We start from the raw sequence: 23329 nt of genomic DNA, 5'->3' as shown, positions 1-23329 counted from the left end.
CTAGATTACTGTAATGCTTTACTGTCTGGATGTTCCAGTAGGAATATAAACAAGCTCCAGTTAGTCCAGAATGCAGCTGCTAGAGTCCTAACTAGAACCAGAAGATACGACCATATCACACCGATCTTATCCACACTGCACTGGCTCCCAGTGAAATCTCGCATTGATTATAAAATACTACTATTGACCTATAAAGCACTGAATGGTCTCGCACCACAGCACCTGAAATTTGGTCTTTTACGATCCACCACACCTACTTAGATCAAAAGGTGCAGGCTATTTGTTGGTACCTCGAATAGTGAAGGCTACAGCAGGGGGAAGAGCTTTCTCTTATAGAGCCCCACTGTTATGGAACAGTCTTCCTATTAGTGTTCGGGACTCAGACGCTCAGTTTTTAAGTCCAGGCTTAAAACATATTTGTTTAGTCAAGCTTTTTTGTGAATATTTTTTTTCTTAGGTAAAGGATCAGATCTAGAGGCTCACAGGCATAGAGTGCTGGGGTGAACTGGGATGTTTGGATGCTGTCTCTCCCCAACTTTCACACATTCACCCAGGTTTGTTGATGGTTGAGTGGCTGGCTGCCTTTTGTCCCAGGGCGCCCTCATGTCTGTGTTGCCTTCTGGCTCTCCCTTTTATTTATGCTGTCATAGCTAGTCTTGCCGGAGTCCCTGCTTGCACTCACGCAATGTTCATTGTCCTTAACCATTACGGGGCAATAAGCATGCCTAATACTCTCTCCCTCTCTCTCTCTTTCTGTTGAGCTACACATGATACTCCTGAGATACCAGTGATCCTAACCCCTTCTGCTCTCTGGACCTGCCTGATCCATCCTGATGCCCTACTTCTGGTTGGAGTTCTCATCATTTGGAAGTTACATGCTGCTGAGGATGGCCCCACATGGTACAGCCTAAAGATGATTGAGATTAATGAGGATGGTTCCACTTAAAAACCATAAAGATTGCTTTGGACCTCAATTCATAAGAAGAGCTATGCTATGATGGATAACTTTAGGACTGCAATTGCCACAGACAGTTTTGCACTCAAGTCTCCATCAGTGAACCGTGGATAAGTTCAACAAAACAGACTTCATGTAAAACTGTAATGAATTTTCCTGGGTACACAACTGCACCACTGGAGCATGTAGTATTAGAACAGTTATAGAAGGGACTTATTTATAATCCCACTATCCCGTGTTACCCAGATGAGGACGGGTTCCCTTCTGAGTCTGGTTCCTCTCAAGGTTTCTTCCTCATATCATCTCAGGGAGTTTTTCCTCGCCACCGTCGCCCCTGGCTTGTTCATCGGGGATACATTCATATATGTAAAATCCATATCCTTCAGTTATATGTTTCTGTAAAGCTGCTGTGGGACAATGCCCGTTGTTAAAAGCGCTATACAAATAAAGCTGAATTGAATTGAACTGAAGTTACTTGTAATTTAGTGTAGCTACCTTGATATGGACAGATGGATGGATGGACAAATGTCAGTACCACTTCCTGTGCATTCATAACATGTTATCTAGCATAAGATCAATTTACTTAATGAGCCGTAGTGTCCTCCATTATTATTGGTACCCTTTATGTATATGAGCAACCATCAATATACAAACAGTTTAATATATGCAGTGTGATGTTATGAGCTCAAACACACAGGGACCAAAAACATGGTGGATTGATGACTCTAAATGACTCTAAATGACTCTAAAGTGTGCTCACTCCATCCAGTGTTCCTCGGATACGCTCCAGATCCACCGCAACGCTGTCCACCTTCTTCTGGTTATTGAAAATGAATGAATGAATTTTGTTCATTTTTTTATGAAGGGTGCCAATTATTCTTATTATTAGAACGCTTTACTTAAGGTCAGTGTTCATAGGGTTACATGACACCTATATGAGACTTTTATAACAGCTGATATAAATGTAGATAAATGTCTCTAAAGCTTCATTCCAGCAGGAGTAAGATGGCATAATCACTGTTTTTTGTCAGTTTTAATATCAACTTGATGGCCTGACCGCTAACACTGAGTGAGGTGACCGAGATACTATGCCATTGCTGACTTACAGTAAAATTTCATGACAACTAGTGAGTTTCATATTTCTGGCAAAAATGTTTGTTTGTTTTTTTAATCAAAACTTTATGTACTGTATATTTAAACCTTATAACCAGAGTAGTCACGTGAGACAAAAATCACTTTTATAAGTTAGCCCTAGTTAAGAAGGCACGATATTGAACACAAACATTCAGACTCAATTCAATTTAATTCTATTTGTACAGCGCTTTCAACAATGGACGTTGACTCAAAGCGGCTTTACAGAAATATTTAAACACAGGATGGAGATTTTAAGTGTGGGAATTTATCTCTATTGAGCGAGACGGTGGTGACGTCGGCGAGGAAAAACTCCCTAAGAAGAAATGAGGAAGAAACCTTGAGAGGAACCAGACTCGGAAGGGAACCCGTCGTCATCTGGGTCACGCCGGATAGTGTGAGAGTAAAGGACAGTTAATTATGGTTTTAACATGAAGTCTGCTTGTTGAACTAGTCCACTGTTCACTGAAGGAGACTTGAGTGTAAAACTGCATGTGGGAATTGCAGTCCTAAGGCTATAGCAGCAACCGTAGTCCCAGCAACCACAGCGAGAACGTCCATGTGGAACTGAGGTCCAAATCCATTTCCATGGTACTTCAAGCGGTACCGTCCTCAGCAATCTCCAGGCTGCACTGCTTGGGGTCGTCCACAGTGGCAGAATGTAGCCTCCAGTTGATGAGACCTCCATCCAGAGGTAGGGCATCAGGACGGATCAGGCAGGTCCGGAGAGCAGAAAGCGTCAGGATCACGGACATCTCCATAAAATCAAGTGTTGCTCGACAGAATGTTCCGAACATTCATCCTGAAAGGATTCCAGTTACATGTTTCCGTCCACCATTCCATCACAATGGGGCACTATAACTAAAAGCTGTCTTACCAAATTCAGATATCACTGATGAAACATCAAAACAAACATGACTATAAGGAGGTGAAATTGCATTCCGTGGCTTTAATTCGAGCAATACAAATAGATGTGAAGGAAGTCAGTCAGTCCAAATTGATCGTATTTTATCTGACTCTAATTCCGCAAGAGTTTGTCAGAAAGAGAAGCACGTTGGAAGAGTTTACTCTTGTTACTCGTTTGTTTGTTTTTAATTATTCGTCTCACTTAAACACATCACATCATCATCAGTCTTCTTGTGAAGTATCATGACACAAGCTGTCTCCTCAGGAGTATCACCATCACTATTGATGAAAGCAGTCTCGATGGTTGTTGGAATAAATCATTAGGTTTGTACAGTTTGATATTTGATATGTCATTGTATTGCTGATGTATATTTGTAAAAAATAAATAAATAAATAAATAAATATATAATAAAATAACAAAAAGTTTAGGAACGTTTGTGTCATTTGTCCTGAAGGGTTTATGCGATGTAGGTGTCATAAAATCTCAAAACACCAACTTTAATTAAAGTGTTTTATAACAGCTCCTGCATTATTCCAAAATATGTGAAAATGTGGCTATGTGGGAAAACTCACAGATTTTTGTCTTTAAAAAAAATAATAAAAAAACCTTCTCTGAAGGATGTACACAGATGGAAGGAGTAAGACCTGACATACCAGGAAGAAGGTGGTGGTTGTTGTTGTTTTTTCCACATTGGAGTAAGTTTGATGGCTGTAACACTATTACTACAGTATAATAATTGGTCTTTTTAACGAGTGCCCTGTTTTTCATGATGTAAATTTCAGATTTCAGACTGGTTAAAAGGAGTTTGTGTCTCTGCCAGTGGACCATGTGCTTTTAATTGCAGCTCTATAAATGATTAATCGCTTCAGCTTTCCAGCAAGTTTAGGATCTTACAAGCAGTGCTGCCAAAAACACGACTCTTTGTACATCAATTTTTGGCTCGAACACTCTGTTAATCTTCCAGCTCTTTTCCAAATATAGAACTCGGAAACCTTGGCTGTCTGTTCTTCTTACTCTAGCGTTAAGGAGCCAGAGCGTCCGACCGTAGCGTTGTATCGTGTTCCATTTTATTGACTCGCGAGGCAAAAACATTACAATGACACACAAACTTATTAAAGACGATTAGAAACGTAGATGTCGTTAAGTAAACAAAAGTAAACAACACTTGCAGTAACAACACATTCTTAGCACATTCTTAGAAATATGCAACGGCAAAAAGATTTTTTACTGGTGACATAAGATACGCACAAATAAAAACAAATTCAATAGTTTACACACACACACATATATATATATATATATATATATATATATATATATATACATACACACACACACACATATATATATATATATATATATATATATATATATATATATATATATATATATATATATATATATATATATATATATATATATACACGTATATATATCACAGTATACAGTCTACTCATGGATTTTTCCAGCAAGATTTTGGCAATCTATGAAATAAGTTTTGGCACCCGGCCTCGTCTAATCAGACTCCTGTGCATTTCACAAAGAACTTATAAATCATATCAAGCTCACGTTTATTTAAATGTAAACATTTAAGTGTATTTGTTTCATCATTATAGTTGTAAAATTACAATAGTAGTTATTATAATAGTAGATTTTTTATGAAAATCCCTTCAGTATTAGGATCTACACAGCTGCTATGGAGTCATAAATGATAATATAACGATAACATTCACCTAACGTTAATAATGTTATCCTGTGCATAATTGAGTGTTTCCCCTCTTAGATTTCCCTCAGTGTTTAGCAGGTAAACTAATCAAATGATTCAACCCCCACTGCAAATCAGGTTTCTTGTCAAAAATGTACAGACGTTCAGCTGTTTGGAACGAAAGCAGTTGAAATAGTTCAACACAACGAACGCTTCAAGCGGTTTCCACAAATTCAACTGACAATGCAACTTATAATGATTTCTCCAGTCTCAAAATGATTCAACCCCCTGAATAGAATCCCTCACAACATGACAAATATGTGGAACAGGTATTGTCTCAAGCACACCTGATTCAAATAATCAAGGGCTTCATTAGTTGCACCAGGTGTGCTTGAGCTGGAACACATGAATACCTGAACTGGCTAGGGGTCAGAAAACATATGAAATACCTGGACGGGGCAGAAAAACGAAGCCATCAACGACTGCAACCAGACTTCTGAGAAGGCAGGTTGTGAAAAACCCTCGAGTGACTGCAGAAGACCTGCAGCGAGCCTCGATGGCAACAGGTACCGAGGTTTCAGTGAGCACAGTAAGGCGTAAAGTAAGTAAAAAAAAGTAAGGGGAAAGTTTACCTCAATATTAATAGGGCTAAATGTCTCACTATGTTTATATGTATAAAGATATTCATAAAGCATTCATTTTTAAATCCCCATCAGATTTAAACAAATAGATAGATGGATAGATTTTTCCCTCCAGTGAAACTTATGCATTTATAACTATGCATGGATATTGTTATAATTATTTATGAAAATGCATTGTAAGTAGTGCACGTCATATCGAAATTCATATTGTTTTTAATTATAGACACACTGAGACATATCCTGTTTCCCCCTTTTTAACTGGTTTGTTGTTGCTTGTTTTATTTATTTATTTATTTATTTATTTATTTTTACTCACTAGTAATAACATTTATAGTGATTTATAAGTAGTCTTAGTGATCTCTGCAAGATTGCATTTCTATTATATCAAGCCAAAAAGTGCCTTGTGGTTATTAATAGACATAAAACAGTGAATAATAAACATTTGACTTTCTGCAGTTATGAACACAGAGCAATACACAATGAATAGGCAGTCTATTCAAACTGCTAACAATGTTATAAGGTGTTATACTGTATGTACGACTTTTAATGCATTATATGGAAAATTCCTGATGTATAATAAACATTGCACTCATACTTTATACTTAATATGTACATACACACACTGCGGACCAGAAGGCTGAGACCACGCTGACAGTCTGGGATTTATTTATTTATTTATTGATTCATTGTATTGATTTATTTTCATTTAAAATTGGACATAAGCAGAAGGTTTTGGAGTGCTGAAATATTTTAGAAAGTAAATGTTTAATATCTTGATTATTTCATATTCTACTCTATATCTAGGTCCCTGTTTAAATGTAAACAAACGTGTGATACTGATCATGTTGACTGCTTAGTATAAAAGGTCCGATTTTTCCTCATATCTAATCTCTTCTACTGAAGCACGAGTTCATGGATTTGATCTGAACTGGATCTTCATGTTCTGCACGAACGTGTGGAGTCCATGCCAGCTCGAGTGCAGAATGAACAGTGCTTTCTGCTCATTAAAGCAGAAAGAGGACATAAACATACTAGGAAACTCTGAAATCCCTGTAAATATTTCAGAGAGTCTACTTTTCACTCAAGTTGTTGTCACTAATCTAATTGGTAATGAACATTGCTGTATTAAATTAGAAAAGAATGCAGAATTGAAGCATTTTCACTAGCCTACTGTTCTCAGGCTCTCATGTCTTTGTGGAAAGTACATTATGTAGGCTATGTACAGGGACATGCAGAATTATTGGCACCATATATATATATATATATATATATATATATATATATATATATATATATAATGTGTGTGTGTGTGTGTGTATATGTATATATGTATGTATATATATATATATATATATATATATATATATATATATATATGTGTGTGTGTGTGTGTGTGTGTATATATATATATATATGTGTGTGTGTGTGTGTATATATATATATATATATATATATATATATATATATATATATATATATATATGTGTGTGTGTGTGTATATATATATATATATATATATATATATATATATATATATATGTGTGTGTGTGTGTGTGTGTATATATATATATATATATATATATATATATATATATATATATATATATATATATATATAGGGTGCCAATAATTCTGCATGTATCAATAAAAACGCATGTGAACGTGGTGTTTTAATCTCAAACGTCCAGTGACATTTAAACTCCACCCCCGCCCCCAACATTCCCTAGATATCTATAAACCTGGACACGTGACTGTTTTAAGCAGGATGAGCAGCTCGTGTAGTACTGCACTACACCAGCTCCTCGAACCGCTCGGTCGTTACCACGGCGACGACCAAAGCAATGCTGTGATTGGTGGGCTGCGAATGATGTCACCCGTTAATAGGGAATTCCGCCGGGCGCCTTGTGAAAAGTCCCAGTGCTGAGACCGCGACTCCGCCGCTGCTGGGAAGTTTCTCTCATCTCCACTCGCTGACTTTGTGTTTTCAGTTCATTTATTTATTACTTATGCGTTCTTTTTGAGAGAGGGTCGAACCGAAAGTGCACTCTTTAGGTTTGTTTTTGTTTTCTAGGAGAAGATGTGCCATGAGCAAAGGAGCTGAAAATTACAGCTCAACTTCGAATAATAACAATAACAATAATAATAATAATAATAATAATAATAACAACAACATCAACAACAACAATAACAATAATAATAATTATAATAATTATAACAACAACAACACTAACAATAAAACTGAAATAGTTAGAAGAAGAGCCAAAGCTCGGAGCTATATTACTATTATTATTGTTGTTGTTGTTGTTGTTGTTGTTAGTTATTTTTATGATTTTGTATGCTTTTTATAATTTTTTAAAACTTGCTTTGTAAAGTCAACAGAGTGAAAGTCCCGAGGTTGCAGCAGTCTGAGATGTAAGTTATTTCCCTTCCAACATTACCTCTTTCAGCTCTCTGTTATTTATATGTTGCTGCTATGAACCATTCATACACCAGTATTATTATTATTATTATTATTATTATTATTATTATTATTATTATTATTATTATTATTATTATTATTACTATTATTTTACTCTAATGTGATCATGGGATGTTTTATTGAATGAGGAAAATATGATTGGTTCTCAATGAAGGAAGGAAGGAAGGGGGGGTCTAAAACTTTTTGCAATTTAGGGAGACTTATGGAGGGTTATACAAAATACCTATTCAAATTAATTTTGTAGCATGATCGTACTCACTATGCACTATTTACTACGTTAACTATTTAAATCAGACTTCCTGTAGCAATCACATTAATGTGGCTCGGAATTCTAATAATGATATCTGAACTATGACTATATATCATTATATCAATATCTACAGTAGTAATAATCCATCATTTGATATTTGATATGTCATTGTATTGCTGATGTATATTTGTAAAATATATATATATATATATATATATATATATATATATATATATATATATATATATATATATATATATATGTCCTGAAGGGTTTATGGGATGTAGGTGTCATAAAATCTCATGAACACCACCTTTGATCATCAAAAAGAAAGAAAGAACCCCATTGCACTACAGTATGAGAACAATGGCTCAAGTGTAAAGCTGTAACCTTGTGTTTATTTAACATCTAGGTGTGAACTGTGTACATTTGTAAAAGATAAGTGCATTTCATCCATTACTTCTTATTCTCGATCTTATTTCCAACCCACAGAAATACGTCAGTTCACAGATAAAGAAGATAGGAGCTGAATGAAGTCGTTCGTACGATTAGTTAGCACAAACAGCTGTAGCTCTTCTGAGCTACACCCTGCTTTTTCAATCACACCACCGAATCATTTCCCATTTTTTTTTTGTTGCATCAATGAAACGCTCTTCCATGTTCTTTTACCTCCAACAGAACTCAAAAGTGAATGTAGGTGAATCTCCTTTTGTAACATCCTCCAAAGAATGTAATGAAATGTGTGAATTTATTTAGGACTGGTTTGTCATAGAGGTTTTTCATGTTTCTTACAGTCAGACGAAATGGCTAGCTCGTTACAGAGCATATGAAGTTCACTGATAATCCAATTGTTTTCTTTCCCACACTACATAATTCTTAATCCTGTGTCAATAATTAACCACAATGGGTACATTGTTATCAGGTCTGAACTCCTCCTCAGAGCGCTTGTTTTTATTCTCCACGCTGATCTGCATGGCCGTGTACTTTTAGCAGGATTGACGTCATCACTGCTTACGCCACAGACAGATCAGTGACGGGCTCGTGTGCTGGGCTCACTGTCCATGAGTCCTTGAAGACACCAAATGCTATCTTTAAATAGATACGCACTTTAAATGTATACACCGTGCAAGGTGCACTCTGTTGTCTGCAGAGAGACAGTTCTTCTCTCTCTCTCTCTCTCTTTCTCTTTAAGCAGTATGGAGCTTTGCACTAGTAAGTGTGTGTGTGTTTGTGTTTGTTAGAAAGCAGAAATGCACCCAGATCCCTTGGAGGCTGTTATACGGGTCGAGGGTTTGCCCCTGTCCTGCCCGGAGACCCAGCCCGACTTAGAGGAGGACGATCTTGACTATGAGACGAAGAGACGGGGGAGATACCGTCACAGTTTGCACTTACTGAAGCCTTTCAGGCTCACACACAAGTAAGTTGACACCGCTACAGTTCTCAGTGCCTTTTAAGACGTATTCTGTTTTTCTATAGCTAGAGAAGTGTAAGTGGTGAGAGTTAAATGAGGCCTCGATAAGGGCGCCCTTATCCTCCACTCACAGCCTGCCCTGGTCCACGTTTGAACACACGCCAACTGATAAAAGCACGGCGCAACTTTTTCACTGCACCCCAACGCTTTTGTGAGGAAGATGAAAAACGCTGTTCAAACACAAACAGCACAAAACAGGCTGGAACACTCTTTTACATGAGGCCATGCAAGCTCTTCTCAGCAGCACTGTGTGGCTGAACCTGTGCTGTTATTGTGTCACAGGCATCAGCACCCTGTGGACAATGCAGGCCTTTTCTCCTTCATGACCCTGCACTGGCTCTCTCCGCTGGCGTGGAAAGCCCACAAAGCTTCGTCCCTCATGATCGAGGACGTGTGGGGCCTGTCCTGCCACGAAGCCTCCGAAACCAACTGTCACAGGTGAGCCGCCGTTAGCCATCAGAGGCTATGAAAAGCGTAACACTTTCATAACGACGACATATCTGTGTCGTAAGCACATCAACGCCGCAGTCATATTTCCTCAGTCATATTAATAACTGTCTTACAACATACCTTAACTACAGTACACTTAGCAGACGGTGCCGAAGTAACACTTCCCATGAGTCTCGTATTCATAATGCAGTATAAGCACCTTTATAATGTCTGATGTATCATAAATGCTACCTTATAAATCCAGGAGTAGTTCCATGCGGAACACTTTAGAAAGCATGATTATGTCAGATTACATAATTATTACACATTATTACATCTGTTCATAAGAACAATGACTTTTAATATTTTTTTTAATGCACCTCACTTATACTAATATCGCAATTCTGATTCATTTTCTACAACAGCAGGTCTGACAGTTGCGCCGGATATAAATCCAGTCACAGGTTCATATTAATACGCTCGTTCTCATATGTTATCGTTTCATGTAAGCGATAAGAGGACCGAACTTGTTTTTTACGGATGTTCCCCAACATTAAATGTAACTATAAACCAATCGAAAGCATGACGTGTTGTTCATTAATACGTCAAAACTTGTAATAGTTGGTCGAAGTGCGACGTATGAGAGGAATAAAATATGTTATAGTTACATAGACCCAGAAGTCTCTATACTGTAATGGTGAATGTTCTGCACTTATGTAGCACTTTTTTAACCTTCGCGGTTCTACAAAGCGCTTTACACTGTGTCTCATTCACCCATTCATACACACACTCAAACACCAATGGTAGCAGAGCTGCCATGTATGGCGCTAACTTGCCATCGGGAGCAACTCGGGGTTCAGTGTCTCGCCCGAGGACACTTCGGCATGTGGAGTCACGTGGGCCGGGAATCGAACCCCCAACCGTACGATTAGTGGACAACCCGCTCTACCACCTGAACCACGGCCACCTTGTCCTCTCCCAGCAAACAGGGGACGCCCACGTCACGAACGTCCACTTAGGTCCGCATTCGGTCCGGTTTATAACGTTCGGCGGACGTTCCGAAGACGTCAGAGTCATAATGTAAATCATAACACTATGAAATGTGTTCATTTCAGCGAAAGTTCCCTAAGTTTCCCAAATGGCAGCTGGATGTCCTGTGAACGTCCCCTTCAACGTCCGTAAGACGTCAAGGGGACCCTACACATGGACGTTCGTAGAAGCCGTTTAGGGGACGTCCTGGGGACCTTTTTTATCAGCTGGGCTGTGCGTCGGTTGTTCCTTCATCAACGGACGTTCGTGAACGTTCACTTCTCAGATCCTCTGCGACACTCGCCACGTTTCCTGTTAAAGTCCATCGCGACCTCGCGACAGCTTAATGATCCAGCCACGAGAATGATTTCAATACGTTCTTCTTTCGTCAAAGGCTTTCTTAAAGGATCTCTGAATATTTTTTTCGACATTTTGCGAAAAAGTGTGAATTGTCCCCTACGTATGGAGACTTTTTGGACGCCCCTTCATTCCTGATCATAAAACTCCATCTTACCATTAGCTGATATGCTGGCGTTAACCAGTAAATTACACCTGCTCCAGCACGAAAACCGAGTCTTATAACAGTTATCATGGCAGCTACGGGCACTGGTAACCCCGTGACATGTTTGTGACATGATCATGTCAGTGTTGTGAAACAGGAGTCAAGTAAAGTGTTACTGCGTCTATTTTTGACGTCCACTTCGAGTTGTTCAAATAGAAAGACTGGAGGCTGAGTGCGAGTGGGAATTCCTGCCAGAGTTCAGCTTAGATGTGAACAAACATAGAAGGTGAAAAAAACAGCACCTGGATAAAAGTTGAAAGCGCTTGGCGTGTGTGTGTGTGAGAGTGTGTGATTTAGGTGAGGGGGTGTGGATTAGTGGGAATAGAGCTAGGGTTAATGTGGGAATCCCTGGAGAATCATGGATATATCATCTCACAGCTCTCTCTCACGGTGTAGGCTGCTCTGGCATGTGGGTGTTATTAATAGCAAGGTTTAGAGATTAGACAGAGTTGGAGTGCTCTCTCCTTGACACGTCCTGCTAAGCAGTTATGTCGTTGGGACTTCAGTCTCGGAGCTGACTGTTGACTCGGTGAGCACACACAGCACGATCGTTTGCAATCTGGACCGGATAGGTTGCATTATGAAATCTGTACTGGTTACATTTTGTCTGGAGTTTATGAGTTCAGCAAGTCCGCTGGCAGAATGCGTCGAGCTGAGCTACCTGGGAATGTTGTCTGTGATCAAAGGGCAGATAACATTCTCACAGCAGGGTTCGAGAAACTCTCAACCGCCACCGGAGAGGAGACAGGTGTTACTTTTCACCGTGTCATGCCTTGAGGTCTCAGTCTCTAGTTACTGGCTGCGGGCCAAACTTAGACAGGCTATGTTAAGAACACTTGTGTGTGTGTGTGAGAGAGAGAGAGAGAGAGAGAGAGAGAGAGAGAGAGAGAGAGAGAAAGAGAGAGAGTGAGAGAGAGAGAAAGAGAGAGAGAGAGTGAAAGAGAGAGGGAGAGAGAGAGAGAGGGAGAGAGAGAGAGAGAGGGAGAGAGAGAGAGGGAGAAGGAGAAATAGAGAGAGAGGGAGAGAGAGAGAGAGTGAGAGAGAGAGTGAGAGAGAGAGAAAGAGAGAGGGAGAGTGAAAGAGAGAGGGAGAGAGAGAGAAAGAGAGAGGGAGATAGAGAGCGAGAGGGAGAGTGAAAGAGAGAGGGAGAGAGAGAGAGGGAGAAGGAGAAATAGAGAGAGAGGGAGAGAGAGAGAGAGTGAGAGAGAGAGTGAGAGAGAGAGAAAGAGAGAGGGAGAGTGAAAGAGAGAGGGAGAGAGAGAGAGAGGGAGGAGGAGAAATAGAGAGAGAGGGAGAGAGAGAGCGAGAGGGAGAGTGAAACAGAGAGGGAGAGAGGGAGAGGGAGAAGGAGAAATAGAGAGAGAGAGAGAGAGAGAAAGAGAGAGGGAGAGAGAGAGAGGGAGGAGGAGAAATAGAGAGAGAGGGAGAGAGAGAGCGAGAGGGAGAGTGAAACAGAGAGGGAGAGAGAGAGGGAGAAGGAGAAATAGAGAGAGAGAGAGAGAGAGAGAGACTGTGTTAGTATGGAAGAACAGAGGTTTGACTAGAGCCGTATATATAAAACCGAAGCATGAAGGCTGTAGGCTCGAATCCAGACGTCTTATTGACTGAAAAGCGATACTCGGAAATGTAAGCTTCTTTGAAATAAAAGAGATCAAATTGTCCACAGGGCAAATCCTTGTTTGTATTCAGGATCATGAGGTACCCAGTCCTCGAAAGATTTCAAAGTCTGAATAATTGGTGATTGATTAATTTTGCAACACAGAGAAACAGAGCGCAAATAAAATATGAGTAAATATGATCAGAAACCGCACTGAGTTTAAAAAAAAAAAAAAAAAAAAAAAAAGACTTCTCACTAAGTTCAAATACATGTATCTTGAATTTAGTCAAATTGATTTAGTATTTAGTATTATAAATTTACAAGAAACTAAATATGCGATTATTAAACCTATTTCTTAATTTCAACTTATTATTATTATTATTATTTTTACTATTTTCAAGCTTTAAATAATCTTCCATTGGGAGTATTTATTTCTAGAAAGAAGCAAAATTATCTGCTAATAGATATATTTTAGATATATATTTTATATATTTTATATATTTATATTTTATATATATATTATATATATATATTTATTTATTTATTTATTATTTTATTTATTTATTTATTTATTTATTTTGCCAATAGAAAATTTTGAGCTTGAAATTAGTATTTAAGAAAATGTCTAGAAATAAATTTTAAAATCCAATATTTGATTTATAGTAATATTATAATATGAAATACTAGATATATGTGACTATATTCAAGATATAGTTACTTGCTAACATGTCTTCTCTTTTTGCAGTGTGCTGTTTAGTCTTTCCCAGGCTAGTTTACCTCAAATGAAAATGGAACATTTTTTACCAGTGGAAAGAGGATCCTTGCCTTATATCCCAGCATGCTCGAAAATGAAATTTCTGACTCATTTGTCGTTCATTCAGAAGGCACTTACGCTGTTCGTTACGGTATAACACCCCGACCACTGAACTTCAATTGCTGCAGTGATGCAATTGAATTCTGGGAAACCCCACATCCTGAGAACAAACCTTGGAGATTGAATTAAAGAACTACAAGTGCTTCCGGGTTTGTTTAAATCGTTAGCTGGTTGTCGCTCGTAACCCAACCCCTAGAAGTAATAAGCAGGCCTTCGAGGAATCTTAAACTAAATCAGGTATTCCAAGTTGTAGCTCTTTTTCTGAGAAACCATAACGTTACCTTTCACCTCTACGTAAAGGAGGAGAATCGAGTTCTTCCTCGTGTCGTCTCGGGGAGTTGTTCCTTACCTTTGGATCTAAATCGACATCCTGATTTCCGTAAAGCCGCCTTGTGCCGATGTCTAGTGTTAAAAGTCTGACACAGATCAAATTTACGTTTACGGCAGTAATCTCATGTATACAGCTGAGCAATTGAGGGTTAAGGGCCTCGCTCTAGGGCCCAGCAGTGGTAGCTTGGCAGTGCTGAGATTTGAACTTAAGACCTTCTGATCAGTAATCCTCCATCTTAACCCCTGAGCCACCATCGCTCCAGATTCATTCGAATTGCAGCATAATTCAGCACGCCTCCTGCTGTACTCGGCATTGTTAGACCCAGAATCTCCATACTTATCAAATGCATTGCAATATTGGATAAGGACATGTAACCAGTAGAGAAAGAGCTTAACAGTAGCAGTGCTAAAATATTTGACACGATAACCGTTGGATTACTTTCCCGCAGCCTTAAAACGCTCCAAATATTTATGTTTTATGCTCTAAAAGTATGTAAAAACAGGATTCCTGGGACAAACTGTTCCTCTGCGATCGTTCTTGACTTCATTCATCACTGTGGTGTTTAATAAGTGCTGATGCTGATGTGCGTGTGTGTGTGTGTGTGTGTTATGAATCAGGCTGCAGGCTCTGTGGCAAGCGGAGCTGAAGAGGAAAGGCAGAGATGGAGCGTCTCTCTGCCGGGTTTTCTGGAGGTTCTGTAGGACACGCTTGCTGGTGGCGTTGCTCTTTCTCCTCATATTCACAGTGACTGCCTTCATCGGACCTGTGAGTGGCGACCATGTTTATTCTGCTTCTCTCTTACACCTGTGTAGAGCTAGCTGAGTAACATCCTCATCAAGATGTGGACAGACAAACTCCTTGTTAGAGAAAATACTATAATAGTTAACGATTAAGGACCATTCACCTAACACACACACACACACAGACGTGCACCTGCACACACAGGGTACTCTGCACTGCTAGTGATTGAATGGGGTATTATTACTTAGATTAAAAGTGCGCTCAGATTTTAAAACGCTTTCTAATACACATGATCTGCGCTGAACTGGGAGTGAATGAACTTTTATTGGACTTTGGACTACAGTTTGGGGTTTTTTTCCCTATCAGTGTACTTGGTTGTGCCAACTTGGGATCTAAGAGCATTAATGCTTGCATAATGGCACATTTCTTTACTCTGACTGCCACCGAAATACACTTGCAGTGTTCAAATATTGCCTAATCTGTCATGTAATCATGACTGATGCAAAAATAATTTGAAAATAAAATCAAACATACCTATTAGAACTGTACAATTAATCCGGTTTAAATGGTGATTGAACATTTGAAAGATTTGGGGATGTACCGTGTTCTGTAAGGACATGGAAGGAGTCTCCAGTGTCAGAGCTTTTGGTCAGTAAGTTGTGTCTGAACAGATGAGATCAGAAAAGTCTTCAGGACAGAGGAGTCTGTACTTTATGGTTTCTTGGTAGCGGGGCAAACTGCATTTTCTTGTCTTATTAACCTCAAGAAAAAGTGAAGGACTTGCTATAACATAAGTGATAACACGACTAACTTGTTTCAGGCATGCTCTATAACGTGAAGTGTAACTATGAATTGAAAAGTAAAACGTGTCATTCTTTAAACAATTTTTTATTTTTATTTTTACATTTCCGGGCGGCTGTGGATCAGGTAGCAGAGCGGGTTGTCTATTAATCATAGGGTTAGCGGTTCAATTCCCGGCCCACGTGACTCCACATGCCGGAGTGTCCTCGGGCGAGACACTGAACTCCAAGTTGCTCCCGATGGCAAGTTAGCGCCTTGCATGGCAGCTCTGCTACCATTGGTGTGTGAGTGTGTGTGTGAATGGGTGAGTGAGACACAGTGTAAAGTGTTTTGGATAAAAGCGCTATATAAGTGCGCCATTTATTTGTAACTGTTGGTAAATTGTAGGGGTGTAACTCAGGCGATGATTCAATTTGATTCACGGTACTGGCTTCACGAGCCGATTCAATTTGTTTCTCAGACTATTCCGAACATTCGACTGGATAAACAAAGCCTCTGAGCTGGGGAAAATGATCGATTGAGACATAATGAGCTCCACAACAGTGCCAACAGTGAGGTGTCATTTTAACTAGAAAAAGAGCTCCAAAGTCGGCTAAAATGCCCAACTTCCACAACCTTTTGACGCTCGCCACAAAAGAATGCAGTCATGTGACCAGTGGCTATAAATTTTAGCTCTATGGGATGCGCAGACTGGCAGCTCTGATGTTTAAACAGTGCTGATGTTAAGTCGTTTTATATTGTTTTTTTCTGCAATATCATTCCCAGTTCATGTGTTTTGTCTCTCTGCTTGGCTGTGATTGATTTATTTAGAGTCTAATTGTGTTTACATTTAAGATTTGAGTAAGGAGCAGTTTTATTTTGAGTACAAGATTTATCCATTTGAAGGTAAAGGCTAATATACGGTCTGAAAGAAAACTCTGTTTTCTTTATTTTATATCAAATGATTAAAATAATGACGTGCACCCAAACGAATTTGTTTTTAATAAGGATAATTGTGATAAATAATAACAATATTGACATTTTAGCTATTAGTGTTCATTCATTCATTCATCTCTGAACTGTCTCCTGATGATTTCCTCTCTATTTTATTGTGAAGTTGTTATGGACAGGCCCTTTACCAGCTCAATACATTAAGCTTTATTCTGGAAAAGAAGTTAAAGATTCGGTTCAAGAGCTCTTTTGAATCATTTGAATCTCAGCTTGACTGGCGAGGAGATGCTTTGCTGCGACTGAAGGTGGTTTGAAAATAGTAAATAATGTATGAGACTCGCAGCCATCACCTGCTGTTCGATTTTTATTTATGAGATCTGTTTTTCATAAATGAACGGAGAGCAGCGCACTTTGGAGGCTTGTTTCTTTATTCGCTGACTGACTAAGATGTCCTCACCTCCTGCACAAAGAAAGGGCAGCTGTGCGGCGTGTTTATTTACATCTGACCTTGACTTCAGCAGGTAGCGTTCACAGAGTGAAACAGCTAGGAATATGTACAGCAATAACGCTCCATTTATAGCAGTAGAAGTAAGTGGAGGTGATCAGACTTGTACTGTAATCTGGAGAATGTTTGTGATGTCATCCCATACTTCACATTTATGACATATAGTCTGTTCTCTGATCCGTGCTGTCCTGTTCCCACTGTGCTGTGTCCCGTGCAGGCTCTGCTGATCCGAGCGTTGTTGGAGTATGCTCAGAGTTCAGAGGTGTGGCTGCCATATGGCCTGGCTTTGGTCGGAGGTATATTCATCACTGAGTTGATTCGCTCTTGGACTATGGCTCTCGTGTGGGCTATTAATTACCGCACCGCCTCACGCCTGCGAGGGGCAGCGCTCACGTTTGCCTTCGAGAAAATCCTACGTCTGCGCAGCACTAAAGATATCAGCACAGGGGAGGTGAGAAAACATCCATGCCTCCCGTCCTATGCTACACAAGGCATGTGTATGATACATACTGCATGCAATCTGTAGTGCATACTGTTTCATATATCTACATACTGCATTGTTTTTGTTCTTAAATCTTAAAGGGGCAGTTTGTAATTTTCCGAGACCTCTGAAAGACCTCTGCAAGCTGAATTGCAATTGAAATGGAAATCAACCCCACCATGTCTGATAGAACACAAAAGTAGCAGAGCTCAAGAGCACCGTTTCAACTGGGGGTGGAGCTAATTTCAGGGCCAGAAAAATTTGAACAGAAGCCCAAAATTAAGAAACTAGCTAAATCAGTTACATGGCAACACTGAGGTTTATAGTTCTGTGACACAGTCAGGTATTCCAAAAGAGGTGAAGCAGTTAGTAATCAGTAAACGTGTTTGCAGACAGGCTATTCTGTGATCGGTCAGCTGCATTGTCCGTCAAATCCCTATTAAAATAGGCATTTCTTGACCAGATTCATTGCATTTCTAAAATATCTCAGGACGTATATGATTATTGCAGGTCTAGAAATACTTTTAAACATTACATACTGCACCTTTAATATGAGCAATGTAGTATTACAATCTGCCTTCAACGAGGGCTAATTAAGTGATGTTTTGTGGTGTGGTAGATTTCATGTCCTGACACTTTAAAGCAGATTTTGCTTACCAAATGTTAATGGCTTAAACTCCAAGGTCCAGACTCATTCCCCAGTCTCATAATTACCCACCTTTCCTACTGTTCCTAAGTAATTCCTAGTAGTTACGGGATAACATGTCTTTTGGTCAATGGCTAAATAATAAGCTGACACTGTAAGGGTTTAACCCAATAAATGCACACTATACCTGCATTCAAGCTAATGCTAACGCTCCTACTATCGGTGCTTACCTCTTTCTGAGAAAGTTTTTGTCAGGTCTGACCTAAATTACAGTTCGATCTCAGAGTGTGATGGGAAACAGTGAGTTGAGCTACCACCACGACTTCTGTTTTTTCAGCTGATAAACATTTGCTCCAGCGACGGTCAGCGGCTGTATGATGCTGTATCATTGGGCTGCCTGCTGGGTGGAGGACCTCTGGTGGGGCTTCTCGCCCTGTCCTACAACACCTTCTTCCTGGGACCGGCCGCAATTGTTGGCTCTATCATCTTCATCATCTTCTATCCATTAATGGTAATTAATGATGCGATGTACGTAATGTTTTATGTGCTAGACTGTCACATGGCACTGAAAGATTTAGTAACGTATATCCTACAGCATAAATATTAAGTCAAGGAAGTAAAGGAATGCTCTAAAAAATGGTGTTCCTCAGCTGTGCGCCATTTATATATATAGCCTATATAGTCAAGCTGTATATATATATATATATATATATATATCATTACACTCTCGCCTTAGAATGAAGTCCAGATTTACATCAAGCCAGTGGTAGTGAGCTAGATAAGATCAGCTAGGTAATAAACATGGTAAAATAGCACATATTCTGAACAGACCACTGAGAAATTAAAGTTAAGCACCTGCATAGCACAACTACGCAATATGGAATAGGAATATGGAGAACTTTCCCCCACAAAAATATTGATACATCTACCAAACTGAAGTTGCCAATTCTGATATATCCGTTCTGTTCATCCACATATTCACTCTGCATAAGCATATTACACGTCCTGTTCATTTCTAAATATTCTGGACCTTCCTCACACTCCAGTGTATCCCCTTTCCTTTTCATGTAGATGCTGGCCTCCCGGCTGACAGCCCACTTCCGCAAGAAATGTGTGGTAGTCACGGACCGGCGTGTCAGACTGATGAATGAGATCCTCAACTGCATCAAGTTCATTAAGATGTACTGCTGGGAATCCGCCTTCGCCGGCAACGTCCACAGTAAGCCATAATTCCTCTCTGCTCTGCAGCTGAGTCTCCATGTTCTCGCCTTCTCAGAAAGGCAGCTGCCCTTTCTCTCCTCTCATTGGCTTCTTAGAGTAACTTCTGAGATACCTCCTTTGTGCGGCTTTTCTGCATTGAATATTCCATCAATCGGGGCTTTCTAAAGTCCGTGAGCTACACGGCTAATTTAAAAAGCATTTAACACTCTTTGGTACTTAATGTCTGAGGAGAGATTTCACTTAGCTGGCAGCTTAGAGGAGAAGGTGGTTATAATATATGTGAGTGATAGGCCGGGCTTTTCGGTAATCACTGCGAAAGTTCAAAGCTGCGGATTCAGCTAACAGGCAGACTCAGGAAGCCAAATCCACATTTATACACCAGGTAAAAGAGACCGGGGACAGGAGCAGAAGCTGCAGGAACAGGCCTAAGAACACAAGCAGGACTCAGGAAAGCACTGCAGGAGAGAAAATTTGCAGAGCGAGAGAGAGAGAGAGAAATTATATTTCACAAATGAGCTCATACAAGGAGATAAAACCAGGTGAACAGGTGAAACTAACAAAAAAAAAGATTGAGAGTTAACAAAAAAAACAGAAAGACATTATCCAGTATAGACATTGGAAATGAAACAGATGGGGTCCAGAGAGTGGGAAGCCATAGGGCTCAGAATCACAATGCTGATACACAGTGGTGTACCTGCAATGCTATTTTGATAATTTATCAATTAAATCTAAAGCCCCATTTAACACATGCACCCTTTACTCGGTAATTTAATGGACAGTAAGTGGAAAGGTTTAGTGCCACAGATATTTTTCTATATATAACGCCATTAAATCTATTGTACAGTACAGTACGTGGGATTGCTATACATCACATGCCGTGTAACAGGATTCCATGGCGAATGTGAATTTGTAAATATATATGCATCCCAGAAAAGGCTGAAGGCTGGGAGCTTGTATGAAAGAAATCCAGAACATTACAGCTAAAGGTATTTCCATAATATCTCATGTTTTGTATGTGAAGACTTTGGTTCTAGTCTCGATGACTTGTTTTCACTATTGATGACCCACTTATACCAGCTCAAGAATTTGACGCTATACCGTTCAATGGAGCGGGTATAGAGTTGAGATCCGCTAACCCTAGACAGGCATGCAAAACCTCAGTCGTGGTAGGATGGGGTCCTGCAGAGTTTAGTGATTTGCCTATAATACGACACCTACTAAACCTGCTTATTAACTGGTGTGTTGAATAAGGTACATCACTGAACTGTGCTTGATGCCAGCCCTCCAGGACTTGAACTGCACACCTTTGATTTAATATGTAATTAACCTCTTTAATATTTTAGTGTAATTTCAGTGATCAATACAGCACGGTCATGAGGAACGAGCATGAGCAATGCAATTGTCTTCAATTACCTTTCTCACACTATACTTAACTTCACATTGCCTTGTATTTGAGTTACAGGAACACATCAGTGATGCACTGAGGCTTTGTAGAGGTTATGGCCATGGCTCTGGGGGATTTCTGGATGGAAGAAGGGACGTCGAAATTGGACGTCATCCAGCCAAATGGCTTGTTCATAGCTTTTTAGAAGACAAACACTACAGTGGTGCTGGAAGGCTGCTGCAGGGCACTTCATTCCAAACTAGCTCACAACAGTCATCAGGCACTTCTTTCTAGTATAGCGCTTTGAGGCATAACGATCAGTCTTCCCTCTCTGGTTTTCTGTCTTTGTTATGTTCAGGAGGAACAACGTCTGGCCGTTATAAACGAGCGCCTCTGAGCACTCTGGGCACCAGAGATGAAAATGGGTTTGTCTCTATTCTAACTCTTCTTGACTCTTGTCTTGTGGTTTTAGAGGTTCGATCAGAGGAGAGGAAAATATTGGAAAAAGCCGGTTTAGTTCAAGGTCTCACCATTGGCGTGGCTCCCATCATTGTTGTGATTGCCAGCGTGTGTACGTTCACTCTGCACATGGCCCTGGGCAACGATCTCACTGCAGCACAGGTATGCATGCTTTCCGAAAGTATATACTCCATATTTAGTATACATAAACAACAACCAACGTCCTCTCCTTCTCTTTTGGTAAACGGTTCTCTCTGTGCATCTCTTTGTGTCTATAGGCCTTCACTGCTGTGGCTGTCTTCAACTCAATGACTTTTGCCCTAAAAATTACACCCTTGTCAGTGCGTAGTTTATCAGAGGGTGCTGTCGCCGTTAAGAGATTTCAGGTGAACCGCAAACACTTCAGTAAAGCAATCAAGCCTTGAAATCAGCTCTTTTTTGGTAGCCAGTCAGTATTTTAGACGGAGTAACTGTCCACCATGTTTTTTCTAGTCATCATGTTTGTTTTCTTAAATGCTTCAATGAGCACAGTAATATTACGTCGCTGGTAATCTACGATATCCACCAGTGCCACGTGCATTTGGCAGGAGGTTAGATGTTCATTTTAAGTTCTGCCACCAAAACGCACACACCTCCAAACTGTTTACTTATTTATTTACAGATGCTGCACATTAAAGCAAAACTAAAACCTACTAGCAGTTTGCTATGGCAAGGGCAAAGATTTGCATTTCCCATTATTTTTGAAGGGAAGAAAAGAAAATATACGGCTTTTTTTTTTTTTTTTTTTTTTTAATTTGTCTACAAACAACAGATTTCCGATATGTTAAAAATCTGAAACAAGACAACAATTCAAAATGTAAGGCAAAATCTTAGAGAGTGAGAACAGATATCCCATTTAGAAAGAAAGATATAGACATTTAACCAGATTAACATGATTGACACCCAAATAGCTCAAAATTTCATAGTAAATGATGCAATTTTTGGTCTTGCCCTAGGGGGCACGATGGCTTAGTGGTTAGGACGTTTGCCTCGCAAAAGCGTTCGAATCCTGCCTCTACCCTGTGTGCATGGAGTTCGCATGTTCTCCCTGTGCTTTGGGGGTTTTCTCTGGCACTCCGGTTTTCTCCCCCAGTCCAAAGACATGCGTTGTAGGCTGATTGGCGTTTCCAAAATGTCTATAGTGTGTGAACGTGTGTGCGATTTTGCCCTGTGATGGACTGGCCCCCCCTTCCACGGTGTCCCCGTCCCCTGGGATAGGCTCCAGGCTCCCCCATGACCCTGTGTAAGGTTTTGTCCTAAGAGAATAGTAACGTTTTTATCTATACTTATCTCTATATATTTCCTGCCACTCTTTCCTCATTCTCTTACAGAGACTCTTAATGATGGACGACCAGGAGGTCATATTAGGCAAAATGGAGGATCCTGAGAATGCTGTGGAGTTCAGAGATGCCACGCTGGCATGGAATAAAGCTCGGCCCCCACCGGCCAAAAGGGCAAAGCCACAGCCGGGCCAGAAAAGAGGAGGCATGCGTCGAGTGCTCCGGAGGGAGAAGCTGAGTCTCCACATTAGCTCAGAGGACGAGAAAGCAAAAGGAGGCCCGGAGCCCAATGCTGAGCATCTACTCACGCACATGGAGCAGGAGAGCCCACAGAGCACTATCTCCTCCACCCAGAGTGTGCGTCCACCGCTGCACAAAACCCTGCACCGCGTCCAGCTTACAGTCCGCAAGGTACCACCTACATCTCCCAACATGTCTCTCACTTGTCTCTCGCATATACACCATATCTCTCGCATATCGA

General features: G+C 40.1%; 1 protein-coding gene across 5 annotated transcripts in view; it reads left to right on the top strand.

Annotated features, from left to right (window-relative positions):
• Nucleotides 1-7191: 7191 nt before the first annotated feature.
• The window catches only part of wu:fb13g09 (ATP-binding cassette sub-family C member 5), a 39141-nt gene continuing 23003 nt past the window's right edge, over nucleotides 7192-23329 (top strand). Inside the window, exons 1-11 of one of the 5 annotated variants that reach the window (XM_017484904.3) lie at nucleotides 7193-7391; nucleotides 7712-7751; nucleotides 9310-9485; nucleotides 9822-9977; nucleotides 14979-15126; nucleotides 17556-17789; nucleotides 18803-18976; nucleotides 19537-19684; nucleotides 21543-21691; nucleotides 21808-21915; nucleotides 22900-23259. In XM_017484904.3, coding sequence (XP_017340393.2) covers nucleotides 9319-9485; nucleotides 9822-9977; nucleotides 14979-15126; nucleotides 17556-17789; nucleotides 18803-18976; nucleotides 19537-19684; nucleotides 21543-21691; nucleotides 21808-21915; nucleotides 22900-23259 — 1644 coding nt within the window. In that variant the 5' untranslated portion in view covers nucleotides 7193-7391; nucleotides 7712-7751; nucleotides 9310-9318. Of the gene's footprint in view, nucleotides 7392-7438; nucleotides 7752-9309; nucleotides 9486-9821; nucleotides 9978-11818; nucleotides 12089-12598; nucleotides 13186-14978; nucleotides 15127-17555; nucleotides 17790-18802; nucleotides 18977-19536; nucleotides 19685-21542; nucleotides 21692-21807; nucleotides 21916-22899; nucleotides 23260-23329 lie in introns of those variants that run through there. The other 4 variants (XM_017484906.3, XM_053685972.1, XM_047159981.2 and 1 more) reach the window with 4 other exon arrangements.

This window comes from Ictalurus punctatus, chromosome 14, assembly GCF_001660625.3.
Source record: "Ictalurus punctatus breed USDA103 chromosome 14, Coco_2.0, whole genome shotgun sequence".
NCBI lineage: Eukaryota > Metazoa > Chordata > Actinopteri > Siluriformes > Ictaluridae > Ictalurus > Ictalurus punctatus.
The sequence above is the reverse complement of the archived record's forward strand: the minus strand, read 5'-3'. Positions and strand labels throughout refer to the sequence as shown.